At 31.3% G+C, this 14,151-nt stretch overlaps 1 protein-coding gene across 1 annotated transcript in view; it reads right to left on the bottom strand.

Moving 5' to 3' along the window:
* Nucleotides 1-223: 223 nt before the first annotated feature.
* ca16b (carbonic anhydrase XVI b) overlaps nucleotides 224-14,151 on the bottom strand; it is a 110,763-nt gene continuing 96,835 nt past the window's right edge. The window contains 15 exon segments of the mRNA XM_051112476.1: nucleotides 224-992; nucleotides 1,158-1,293; nucleotides 1,367-1,509; nucleotides 3,587-3,733; nucleotides 4,170-4,298; nucleotides 4,467-4,543; nucleotides 6,755-6,848; nucleotides 6,964-7,110; nucleotides 8,652-8,787; nucleotides 8,978-9,138; nucleotides 9,221-9,355; nucleotides 10,935-11,069; nucleotides 11,143-11,225; nucleotides 11,442-11,538; nucleotides 12,507-12,598. Of these exon segments, the coding sequence (XP_050968433.1) occupies nucleotides 846-992; nucleotides 1,158-1,293; nucleotides 1,367-1,509; nucleotides 3,587-3,733; nucleotides 4,170-4,298; nucleotides 4,467-4,543; nucleotides 6,755-6,848; nucleotides 6,964-7,110; nucleotides 8,652-8,787; nucleotides 8,978-9,138; nucleotides 9,221-9,355; nucleotides 10,935-11,069; nucleotides 11,143-11,225; nucleotides 11,442-11,538; nucleotides 12,507-12,598 (1,859 nt within the window). The 3' untranslated portion in view covers nucleotides 224-845.

Here is a 14,151-nt window from a genome sequence, read left to right on the forward strand (position 1 = left end):
ATATCCATCTGTGTTAGATTGACTAGACATGAACATTTTAGATCTAAGATGTTGTTAAACATTTTCAAGTAGTTTTCAGTGAAGCACTTTTACTTAAGTATATGAATTCTCAGTTTTATGTCCAAATATGTTAAGCAATGATTCCAAGAAAATCCCTGTTGTAAAAAGTACAGAAAGGGGCCATCTCAAACAACTGAAATAAAGGCAACAAGACATATTTTTTGATCAATATCTTTATATATTACAAAACAATAGAAATGCTACTGATAACAATATATGTTCACAGTTGCTGTTATGATACCACACTGAAATAATGTATATAAGTTAGACATAAAATGGCATATCTTAATAAATAAAAAAAGAACATATTAATCTAACAAGTCACAATGCTTGACGGTTAAAAGTCGCATCATGATGAGCATTAAGTTGGAGCTTTTCTGTGTACAGTTTTCATGGATATGAGGCTGATGTGTGTGTTAATGTGCTGTCGCTGATCACCCTCACATATCTGCAGACTTTATCGGCAACAATAAAGTGATACTCAGAAACATTTTCAACACAATTATCAATAATCAGCTAGGCATCAAGTAGTAACACTGACAGTGTAGTGCAAAGTATGTGTGTGTTTGTGTGTGTGTGTCTGTGTGCGTGTGTTTTGGAGAGCAGGTTGTGGCGCTCAGCAGGATAACAAAAAGCAGCAAAAATAAATATCAAAAGAATTTATTTTTATCAGTATATAAAAGCTCTTTTCTGTCATTTTTTTTTCATTTCACCAAGAGTCTGGGAAAAAAGGCCTCATGGAAAGTTCAAGGAACCACTTTGTTCCGTCTCATTTTCTGGAAACTTCACACCAAGGACTCCATGCTCTCAGCCTGGTTGGAATCATCTGTTATCACTATCCCAGCAAGTCTGTCCATGTAGTTGAAGCCAAGTCTGAAGTCTTTACTGCCGACAAGGCTGAGCATAGCCTTGTAAAGGTAGTGATAGTGCTCCTAAAAGAGGTAGAGAGAAACAGAGAAAACAGGAAATAAACACAAAGAGCTTTTTTAAACAGTTCTGGAACTCCAGCTGCACTGTGTTAAACTTCTACACAAACCCTCAATGGCCTCTCTAAATTGAATTCATAATCACCTAGAATTTTATTATGAGGAACTTACGATTTCAGTGAAGACACCAGGCCTCATGAGGTTAATCATTTTGGCCACTTGATAGACATCCACAGCTCTCTCGTTCTCCAGTTGCTGGGAAAGTGTGGTCAGAGCACAGAACATCCCGGCAGAGACGGCTCCAAACCTGAAACACACAATCCATGAGTCTCTTTCTCCCTCTGGATACATGCACTTTTATTCATGGTTTATGCACTCACTCATCATGCACGATGGTGGGACCATCTCTTGTCATGGCCTCTTCTTTGATGATGTTGATAATCTCAAATGTGCTGCTAATGGACGCGTCAGGATCTGGCCAGTTTGGACATTGGAAATGTCGGACTTCTAGCACATAGTCGTCCTGCACAGCAAAGATAAACAGTTATGCAACTCGTATCTATCTATCTATCTATCTTAAAGGGATATTTCACCCAAAAAATTAAAATTACCACATGATTTATTGTTGATTTAATGTCCTGGCACTTCCATGCTTTATAATGGCAATGAATGGGCATTAATATTCAATAGTCAATGTTTTTTTGTAAGAAAAATATTCATAGTTAAAACTTTATAAACTGTAATCTGTAGCTTCACAGACTGCGAAGTTATAGTTGGGATAATTAATAGCTACACCCCCAACATTTGCATATACCAGAAACAAGCGAGGACAATAGTGACACACAGCATACGCGATTGCAAATCTCAAAAGTGAAAGTAAAAAGTGACTGTGCATTCAAAAGCAGTTTCAATGCCCCGCATATTAATACCGGCTCCCTGATTAAATATGTAATTTCCTCCCTGTATTTCCTTCCTGCTGTGTGAGCTACTGAAATGAGCCGCACTGTGAAACAGCCAATCAGAGCACAGCTCCTCATTATTATTCATGACCCTTCCAAATAAGGTAATAACAGACCATTTCATTCTAGGGACAAACCCTAGGGTAGTACATGGACATGTAAAACTGTTTCTGGAGAATTTTTGCCCTTACCTAAGCCCCATACCTTATATGTAGATATCAGAGAACAATTTAAAATATCGTATCAGTGCATTCTATGGCACCTTTAAGCTCCAGTGAGAATATGCTAGTCTCATGAGAACCAAGTTTTGTTTAGCAAAGGAAAACCAGTCTCCTCTTGGCTTATATTGATATTGAAATTTCTCTGTACAAATCCTTGTTTTGTACTTCTAATCTTGACTGGTGTTTTGTTTTCACTCTCCACTGCACGTCCGCGTTCATCACCATGTCCTACGTCATCTGCTGAAACACCACTCTCTCGTGAACATGCGTACGACAGTTAGCAGAAGATAGAAACTGCAGTTTGTAAAGTTTAAAATATGTACAATTTCTTACAAAAACACATTGATTTGTGTCTGCAGACCTTTATTAACCCCCTGGAGCCATGTGGAGTACTTTTCATGATGGTTGGATGTACTTTATTGGACTTCAAAATCTCAACAGCCATTCACTGCCATTATTAAGCCTGGAAGAGCCAGGACATTTTTTTAATATTACTCTGATTGTAATCGTCTGAAAGAAGAAAGTCATATACAACTAGGATGGCTTGAGGGTCAGTAAATGATGGGGTAATTATTTATTTTTTGGATGAACTATCCCTTTAATGTTTTAAAATATTGAAATATAATTTGGTGTTTAAGAAACATTTTTTATTATCATTATATTGAAAAGAACTGTGCTGCTTAATATTTTTGAGGAAACCATTAAACATTTTTTATGATTCTTTGATGTGTAAATGGCTTCACTGGGACTTTTGATAAATTAAATGTATTTTTGCTGAATAAAAGCATTATATACTGTATTACATAATTATATATATTTTGAAGGGTAGTTACTTTTTGGTTAACAATACTATTATTAAACTAGGGATGCACCGAAATAAAAATTCTGGGCCGAAACTGAAAATTCTAGATGCACTTGGCCAAAAACCAAAACCAAAAATGCTTTTTGATAATTATTATGTTATTAAATGAAATAAAATATTTTCGAAGACTTTTTAATTTAACTCAATAATTTTAATGATACTGAACTTAAAATGATACACAATTGCAAGAAAAAAAAAGTCAGAATTGCGAGATAAAAACTCACAAATCTGACTTTTTTCTAGCAAGTGCGAGTTACTAAAATATAAAAATATAAAATTGTGAGTTATAAAGAAAATAAACTGATATGTACTCAGAACTGCAAATTTATATTTCACAATTCTGACCTAATATATTTACGGCCATTATTCTCTTTTGTTGAAAAACAGACCAAAAATGCCATTTTCGGGAAATATTTTCAGCGGCTGAAACTTTGGTGCATCCCTAGAATAAAGTCATATACACCTAGGATGGCTTGAGGGTGAGTAAATCATAGGGTCAATTTCATTTTTGGGTGAACTATCCCTTTAAGAGTGATGTTTGTGTGGTGACTGCGGTACCTGTGTGGCTTCTAGGATAAAGTCGTGGATGACGAGTTGTTCCTCATTAGACAAACAGAGTCTGTCAGTATTAATGAGGGTGACAGTAAAGGCTACGCAGTTCATGGGCTCCTCTCTACTGGGCCAGTACACAAATTCATCCTCAGTCTATAAAAAGATGAGCAAGGCATATTACATATCATATCATATATCACATGTCATCCATTTATATAATCCTAACAGATTTATGAGTGTCAAACATGTTTCCACATTTAATATTTATACATTTACAAACAAATTCAATTGATTTATAATAAATGTTAAACATATAAACCAGAAAGGACCTATTTCCATATAATTTGTCTCGAATAAAAGGCGCTCTTTAGAAATACATATTTTTTTAAAGTTAACTCAGTATTATATAAGCTAATAATTCAATTGAACTCTTAAGTATAAGTGCTATGATGACCTGCTGGTATGAACCGCCTGAGAGCGCATTAACACAACCTCCCGATCATGTACAAAAAGAACCCAAGTTATATAACGCAGCATGAATCCACTTAAAAACTCATGTTCATAAGCAGCTCTTCATTGCTGTACTCACGAGGCCGAGGTTGTCTGGCAACATCACAATAACTTGAGCATTATGATCCCAGATCATCCTCCAGAAGTCTGTGGTCGTGTGGGGCAGAGGATGCTGGGTAATGATGAACTCGTTGCTCCTGTAATAGCCCTGGAGTAAGTGGATAAACATTGATTTCATTCTCAGAGAAAATCACAGCTAATGTCGAGACACGCAGATAAGGAGATGGTACGCAAGATGCACTAATAATTCATGTTTCATGCATTATTAAATTTGATCCGAAACAAGGTGTAATGTTCCAGTAAAGTCTTAGTGTACCATGATGTAGGAGGCATTGATGTAGTCTGTTCCTTTTACTCCTGGGAGGGGAGATAGAGCCACCCGAGCCCGTTCCGCTGAGGGGCAAAACATCAGTGATAAACAACTCACTATAAACGTCACAGCAAACCAAACCTTATATTTTATGTGGTTGAAAATATTATTGTTTGCCATTCTTCAACACCTTTCTTATGTTTTTTAAAAGTAAACTTCCAGAAGTCAATAATTCTCTCAGTAATATGTACACTTGGATGAAGATTTTAGTCATCAGAATCTAATTTTATCTATTTTATTCTAAATAATGCAGGTCATCCTCTTATCAACTACTAAGTATGTGATTTACTTTTTCTTTTCTGTAATAAAAAAAGGCAACTCTACTGGATATTTCTGTTCATTTTACCATGGAAATAAATTGGTAACAATGGTTATCAGGATTTTTAGTGTTGTTATTGGTAACAAAATTCCAAATTCCAAATAAAAATGTACATTAAAAACAGTTTTCTGCAATAAAAAATAAATAGATAAATAAATATTAGATGAAAAAACGTAGTAATGTTGCCATTGCCTTACCAACTAGCTGAATTAAATAAGTTAAGTGCTACCTAATCTAAAACTGAAATAAATTAAAGCAAGAAATGTAGAAATGACAAACATAAAAACATTCAAATTTAAACTAAAATTAAAATGAAATCTGAAAATATAAAAATGATGGCTAATTCAAAATATTAATAAATACTATGACAGTACATGCATAACACTAAAATATCACTTGGGATTTTTTATATAAAAAAGCCAACTCTATTGGATATTTCTGGTTATTTTTCCATAGAAATAATTATGTAACAATGATGTTACAGGATTTGCAGTGTTGTTAGTGCTAACAAAAAAACTACATTAAAAGTAATTTTTGCAATTAAAAAATAAATAAATTAGATAATATTAGATTAAAAAAAAAAAACGTAGAAATGTCGCACTGGCAACTAGCTGAATTAAATAAGTTAAGTACTACTTAAGCAAAATATTTACATAATACTTTACAATGGTTAAATTTTTTTTCTTTAATAAAAAAAGAAAAAGAAAAAAACGTTTGCAGTGTTGTTACTGCTAACAAAATTCAAAATAAAATAAAATAATTTAAAAAACATATATTAAAAACTACAATAAAATGTTTTTGGCGATTTAAATTAAAAAATATTAGATGAAAAACTATAAAATCATAGCAATTTAAACTAAAATTAAAATGAAGTCTGAAAATATAAAAGTTATAGCAAATGCAAAATATTGTTAAATACTACAATACTACATACATAATGCTAAAATATCACTGAGGATTTGTTTTTTATTATGGTTAAAAAATGACCGCGCACATATCTAATACATAATAAATACTAATTATAAATGTACTGTAAAAGCATTTGCAATGTTATTGATGTTAATGTTACTATTATTATTATTATTATTATAATTATTATTTTAAAAGTTAAAGTTAAAATAAATAATAATAGTTTTTGTGAATTTAAATAAATTAAAAATAAAAAATAAATATTAGGTAAGAAACTATAAAATCATAAACATGTAAACTAAAATAAAAGTCTGGAAATATAAAAATCATATTTCTATTTTTCATTTAATTTGTTTTTTAATATTTATGCTTAATTTCAGCACTACTTCAAATAAATGTATTTTTTAATAGTTGTTTAACTGCTTGTTTACTAATATATAATATTTTAAATTACCTCTTATTTTCATATTTTCATTAAAATTTTTATTTAATTTGAGTAATTTTGTTATTTGCTTTTTTGTAAATATCACTATTCAGGTTTGATTTATTCTTATTTAAAATAATATTAAAAAAAACCTGTGTGCACATATCTAATACATTTTAAATACTAATTATAAATGTACTGTAAAAACATGTGCAATGTTGTTGCTAAAAAATCTAAACTAAATACACAAAACTACATAAAGACGAAAAACTATACAATCATAAAAATTTTAACTAAAATTAAAATGAAGTCTGAACATATAAAACTTCTGGCAAATTAAAAATATGAATAAATAAATACTACAATACTACATGCATATGTATCTAATGCATATTAAATACTAATTCTAAATGTACTGTAAACACACAGATGATGTGTTTATGTATGTATTATTTATTGTTTACAAAAATAGAGCTACCACACTGTGCTACACTGTACACTGAGAATACAGCCAAATCCATATTGGCAACGAAGCTGGTGTGTTGAATTTGATATATGGATTTAGAAGGTTTAGCGACTCACTTGGCAAGACCGACGAGGTGCGGTTCTTCTCTTTGTTGCAGTCTTTCTGGGCACTGAAACACTCAGCGAGGTGAGAATTGCATTGCGTCAACAACTAGAGGAACAATAACAAGAGCATCCACAAGGAGGAGCAGGTTAGTTGTCTAACTCAGCAAATGAACATCTCAGTACAGTTGCATAGAGCCACAACACAGTCATCAAGTCCAGACCTTAAACTGTTTGTCCATGCGTGTTTGTCCCGTGGGGCTCGGGGTGAGAATGCTGTTGACATAACTATGGAGTTGCCAGGTAGGCACCTCGGTGTCTTTGATAAGCACAGCTTCCATTAATGCATCATGGATAAAGATAAACTGCTCCTGTAGGTCACACATACACGTTCATTAAAACAAACCATGTTGCATTAGGCATATGATATTTCAACATTATATTGCTTTACATTATATTGTTATGTTGGGAATGATTTCATGCAATTCTACTCATACTATTGTTTCAGTATGCAGAGTGCGAACAGTATGTAAATGCCCCATATGCTTGTTACAGCCAAATGACCTTCTACATTTGCCAAAACCTGCAGTACACAATCAGACAACACTGCATACTGTATCCCACAATGCAATGCACTTGAATTGACCTTACATTTCCACTATGCTGAAAGTAAAGCAATTTGACTGGACTGCCAAAAGTAAACACATCTTACACAAAATGGGATTTAACAAATGCAAAATAACATATGCAACAGTGTTATTTTAGCTTAGTTATTTTTAGTATTAAATATAAAATACTACTAATACTACATGTAAGTACATAGGTATATATAAAAACTAATATATATGATATTTAAATGAGCTATTATTTTCATATTTTCACCTTAATTTTTATTTGATGTTTAGTAATTTTGTTATGTGCTTTTTGTAAATATCACTATTAAGGTTTAATTTAATTTCATTAATTAATTAATTTATATTATTATTTTTAATCAGCCAAGGAAACATTTCTAATTTTCAATTAATTTGTTTTTCAATATTTATATTCAATTGAATTTATGTTTAATAGTTGTTTAATTGCTTGTTTACTAATATATATATATATATATATATATATATATATATATATATATATATATATATATATATATATATATATATATATAATATTTAAAATTAGCTCTTATTTTTATATTTTTATTTTAATTTTTATTTAATGTTTAGTAATTTTGTTATGTGATTTTTAAAAATATCACTATTTAGGTTTAATCTATTGTTATTTGAAATAATTCTTTTTTTTCTTTTTATGTTTTTTTAATGTATTTTTAGTTTTTAATTTGTGTTTCAACATTAATCAGCCAAGGAAACATTTCTAATTTTCATTTAATTTGTTTTTCAATATTAATATTTAATATAGTATATATATATATATATATATATATATATATATAAATATATATATATATATATATAATATTTAAAATTAGCTCTTATTTTTATATGTTCTTCTTAATTTATATTTAATGTTAAGTAATCTTGTTATGTGCTTTTTTAAAACATCACTATTTACATTTATTTAATTAATTTCCAGTTTTTAATATGTTTTAACTTTAATCAGCCATGGCAAGATTTCTAATTTTCATTTAATTTGTCTTTTAATATTTATATTTAATTTGAGAATTATTTTAATTAAATTGATTTACTTTAACAAAATATATCCTTATATATAAATATATCCTTATATATATGCAACATGCAAAACAATGAGGTCATGTGACAAAATATAGTGAACTACGTTTGGAATAGCTTTTAATTGCATGGTTTTAACCTTCAGAAAACAGCAGCGGTGAGTGATTTGAATGTGCGTTTTGAGTATGTGGAAATACAGTGTATTAAATCAAACAGGTAATAACCTCGGTCTGGACCAAGTAGTTACGCTGAGCTCGGATGTGCTTGAGGTATCCCAGGACGTTGACAGTGCCTTTGTCCTTTATCTGCTGCAGCATGCTGTCTATGACTATGTATGTGCCTGTTCTGCCCACTCCAGCACTGCGGGACACAGAGAAAGAGATGGTTTGATAAAAATGACATCTCATTTTGCTACAAAGCAAAGAGGCGCACACTTTCAACCATCCTGCTCGAAAATGATGTAGGGATGGGAAACCTTGCACAGTTGGAAAGTACAACTGACATTACACACACTAGTGGGCGGAGCTTATATTACCATGGCAGACAATACCTGCAGTGAACTAGAACAGGGCCTGTGCCTGGCGTACGTGCCGCTGAAGATCGAGAGATAAATTTGAGGACTGGTAGTGTATACTCTGGTACACCCATATCTGGCCACTGTGTGTAATGGTACTGGACAACCAGCCGTTCATTATGCCTTCCCTTCTGACCCTGGAAGAGTCAAACCAAAGGTCAAAATGTAGCATCTAATACTTCAGTGCTCTGTAAACATGCTAAAATAGCTCAAGCGCACCTTTTTCAGTTTGGTGTTGCGTATGATGAAATGGCGGAGTGTGTAGTAAGCATAAACTTTAGTACTCTTTAGAGTCACCATTATGTTCCCATAAACGTCGCTGCTCTCTGATGGCCAATACTGGTCACATTTCCTCTGTAAAAAAACAAAATTAATCTTCTGTTTGGCTTTTTAAAACGTCAGAGTATACATTAACAGAGCAGTTAAACCAAAAATGAAAATGCATTCACCCTCAGGGCTTCTAAGATGCATCGAAAGTAATTTAAAGAAATTTAGCATTATATCTTGCTCATCAATGGATCCTCTGCAGAATTAGAGTACAAACAGCTGATAAAACAATCACAATAACCCACGAGTAATCCACACAATTCCAGATCATCTATTAACATCTTCTGAAGTGAAAAACTGCTTGTTTGCAAGAAACAAATCCATCAAGACGCTTTATTGTGGAAAAATCGGTCTATAATGCACAACGTTTCTTTAGTACTGTTTTAGTGTTTTCACTTTGTAAACAGTGCCTAATCTGTGCATATTTCTCTCCTGATTCATATTAGACGACCTTTTCACTGGTGAAAATAATATTATGGATAAAAGACTCATATTTTAGCTGAATGTAATGGTTTGATGGATTCTTACAAACATACAGTTTTTCACTTCATAAGATGTTAACTGATGGACTGAGCTGTATGGATTACTTGTGGATTATTGTGATGTTTTTTATCAGCTGTTTGGATTCTCATTCTGACGGCACCCATTCACTCCATTGGTGAGCAAGTCATGTAATGCTAAATTTTTCAAAAGTTCTGCTGAAGAAACAACACTTCTACATCTTAGATGGCCTGAGGGTGAGTAAATTCTCAGCTACAGCTGAAGTCAAAAGTTTACATCCCCCTTCCAGAATCTGCAAAATGTGAATTATTTTACTAAAATAAGAGGGATGTTATAAAATGCATGTTATGGTTTACTTAGTACTAACCTGAATAAGATATTTCACACAGAAGATGTTTACATATAGTCCACAAGAGAAAATAATAGCTGAATTTATAAAAATGACCCTGTTCAAAAGTTTACATACACTTGATTCTTAATGCTGTGTTGTTACCTGAATGATCCACAGCTGTGTGCAGTTTTTTTTTTTTTTAGTGATAGTTGTTAATGAGTCCCTTGTTTGTCCTGAACAGTTAAACTGCCTGCTGTTCTTCAGAAAAATCCTTTAGGTCCCACAAATTCTTTGGTTTTCCAACATTTCTGGGCAGTTGAACCCTCTCCAACAATGAGTGTATGACTGTATGAGGAACTCATATGCAACTATTACAGAAGGACAAACAAGGGACTCATGGACTCATGAACAACTATCATTAAACAAAAAACACAACTGTGGATCATTCAGGTAACAACACAGTATTAAGAATCAAGTGTATGTAAACTTTTGAACAGGGTTATTTTTATAAATTCAACTATTATTTTCTCTTGTGGTCTATATGTAAACATCTTTCATGTGAAATATCTTACTCAGGTCAGTACTGAAAAAACAATAACATGCATTTTGTATCCCTCTTATTTTGGTAAAATACTTAACATTTTGCAGATTCTGAAAGGGGGATGTAAACTTTTGACTTCAATTCTTGCCCTTCACCATGTTAAATTAATTTGACGGAAATGTACTTCAGATCAAGGTCTATTTTAGAAAATGAAGTGGCTATTAGTCACTCACTCTGCCTTTCTCCACCAAGTTGGTGATCATGACAATCACAGTGGTGTTCTGTTCCCAAATCATTCTCCAAAAGTCTTCAAAAGTAGACTTGAGAGGGCCCTGAGCGGCTATATAAGCCCTGGGTCTTTTATAACCCTGAGAGGGAAAATATTTAATTATAAAGCAAACATTAAAGCAACAAGCATGCACTTAGTAATAAAAAACCTACGTCTACATAGTTGGCATTGATGTAATCACTGTGCTTGGAGTCTTTCCCAGACAGTTGCTGCAACTTCACTCTGCTGTGATCATCTGGGTATTAAAAAGCAATAAATGATGTATCATTCGAATCAGCCTTTGAGATATGTAATCTATTTTGAAATGCTAGCAGTGCATGCAAGAGTGAAAAATGGGTATTAATATATTTTATCTTCATCTTGCATGCACTGCTAACAATTCATCACAAATGAATTCACATTACGTTTAAGAAGGTAAATGTTCATGTTTGCCACATAATAATCAACTCACAGGCGACAATGTTGATGTATCTGTTTTTGTGCTTGTTGTCGGGGTGATTTGAATGTTCTGCTGTAATCTTCATTTCAGACGTGCAGTGTTGAACCTCCTGCAGGGATGGTATGATTTCAAATTATTAGTTGCAGTTATTGTCATTCACAGACCACACTATGTCAAAAACAGCATGCTACTATGCTACTTGTCCTATTTCTACAGTAAAGAGCATGTATATTATGCACAATTTCTGTGCATGCAATTTATGGATGCAAAGTGCATTAAACAACAAAGCAATTCACACTTTTCACCATCTATTTTTTCATAAACAACATTAGCTATTAAAAAAAACAAAAAAACGACTCAATGTTTAATTTGACTGTCAAAAAAAATGTGCTAAACGTGAGGTCATGTGACAATCTAAGATAATCTAAGATTATTTAATTCTGAATTTGGTCCTGTTAGCATTGCTTTGTTGAAATTTTGTTGACCATAGTATTGTAAAATTATTTAATACTCATTTACAAAATAATTAGTTAATTATTCCAGTAATTAGCCACACTTTGATTAGAATTTACATAAATTGCCCCATTTGTCCAAATCATTTAATTATTGTCACATCAATGCAATTTGAAATAAATTTTATACAGCCGCATAATAATTAGTTCCCCAGTGAGCCGCAATGAAGCAGACATTAATCTCCCGTGCAGATTTCATCTTTCTATATCTGTAAAACAAAGCACCTCTGTGACAAATTGATACCTACTGCATGTCACGATATGCTGGTAGTTGTCAAAGTTTTTAAGTAGATCTTCTTTAAGAGACCCAGTTCTTGCTTTTGGATGTGTCCATATTGGATTCTGATCTTGTAAATGTTTGCTGTGGGCATGAACGAGACTCGAGTTTCCCTGCATTCCTGCATAGATTCCTCCAGCGAGAGGAGTGATTTTAATGAGGCTCTCCTCTTTAATTAGTCCTTTTCCCATAGCCATCTGTGCCTCTGTGCTACTGGGAGCACCGGTACATGTACAGAGCACGTACACACACATTCTCACACGCTCCAACTACAAAGACCATACTCACATCGAACTCCTGAGAAAAGCCATGTTGGTTGTTGGAGTAGAGCTCCATGATATGTTTGATGAACTGCCTAACTGGCACAGCCTCCAGGTCATCTGAAACACAAACCGTACATACATCATACTACATCTGCCTGTTTAAAGCCAAACATTTTTATAGAAATTAACGATAAATGCATTAGAAATATCCACAAATATTTTCCCTCATACACAGGAACACAGGTTTATAATGAAAAAATAAATAAATAACATATAAATATATATATATACACACACACACACATACATACAATATTGGCACTTAATTGGAATTATAATCTTGCCATTTAATTATAACATTAAAGTAAAATAGTAAGAATTTTTTCTCATATTTATACTTAAAAATATATATTTAATAATATATTTGAATATTAAATTGAAATTTTTTTTAGATTATTCTCTTATTTAGAGATAGGGGTTTATAATTCAAAATATAAACTTTTTAAATTATTATATTATTATTAAATTAAAATATTATTTTTCTCATATTTAGGGATAGAGAGTTATTATGTATCAAATTATAATATTAAAATAAATTATACCCAAATACAAATACATTATTGTATAATGCAATTATTTTCAATAGTACATATTGTGCTGCTCAGTATTTTTGTGGAAACTGTGTATCATTTTTTAACTGTTTGAGAACTTAAGTAAAATAAAATAATAGTAAGTAGAAAGTAAAATAATAATAATAATAATAATAATAATAAAATAAAATAAAAAACAAAATTTACTTGACTATAAATTTTACTATTTATAATAAAAAAATTAATAATGTTGATCAATTTAATGCATCCCTGTTTCATTAAATACACCAAATTATCACAGAACATTTAATAATATTAATTGATAACACTATTTAATAATAAACACTGGATTAATGCAACTGACATACTTTTATAATTAAAAATATAAACTTAGTATTAAATTATGATATTAAATTAAATTATACCCAAATACAAATACATTATTGTATTATGTAGTTTTTTTTAATATTGTGCTGTTCAATATTATTGATGAAAAATGAAAAAAGGTAAATAAAGAAAAATGCAATAATGTTGATCAATTTAATGCCTCCTTGTTGAATAAAATAATTGATTTAACTTAGTGTTAAATTACAATATTAAATAAAAATATTATTTTTCTCACATTTAAGGATAGGAGGTTATAGTTCAAAATAAATAAATAAATAAATAAATAAATAAATAAAAATGTTATAACGTTAAGCAATTTAATGCATCCTTGTTGACTAAAAATATTAATTAACTTTTTTGATTTCAAACTTGTATATTTCACTGCATACACCAAATGATCTCACAGAATATTTAATAATATACCAAAAAACATCAGATTAATGAAAAAAAAAAAATCACAACACAACTCAACACGTACAATATTTAGTTACTGCACATGATAATGTATGCTGCTTTTACTATTAATTAGTTAAACTATGCATTAATTCAAGGCTTTTTCAATTTGTCATTTCAAAATACCTACGGTCACTTTTACAGAACAAACCCCTGTGGAAAATAAAAGTTTAAATAAATAAAAAAACATCCTTGTTCCAAATGACAAAAGACTTTGAACCAAAATCCATCTGCCCTACT

Source organism: Labeo rohita, chromosome 6 (genome assembly GCF_022985175.1).
Source record: "Labeo rohita strain BAU-BD-2019 chromosome 6, IGBB_LRoh.1.0, whole genome shotgun sequence".
NCBI classification, from domain to species: Eukaryota; Metazoa; Chordata; class Actinopteri; order Cypriniformes; family Cyprinidae; genus Labeo; species Labeo rohita.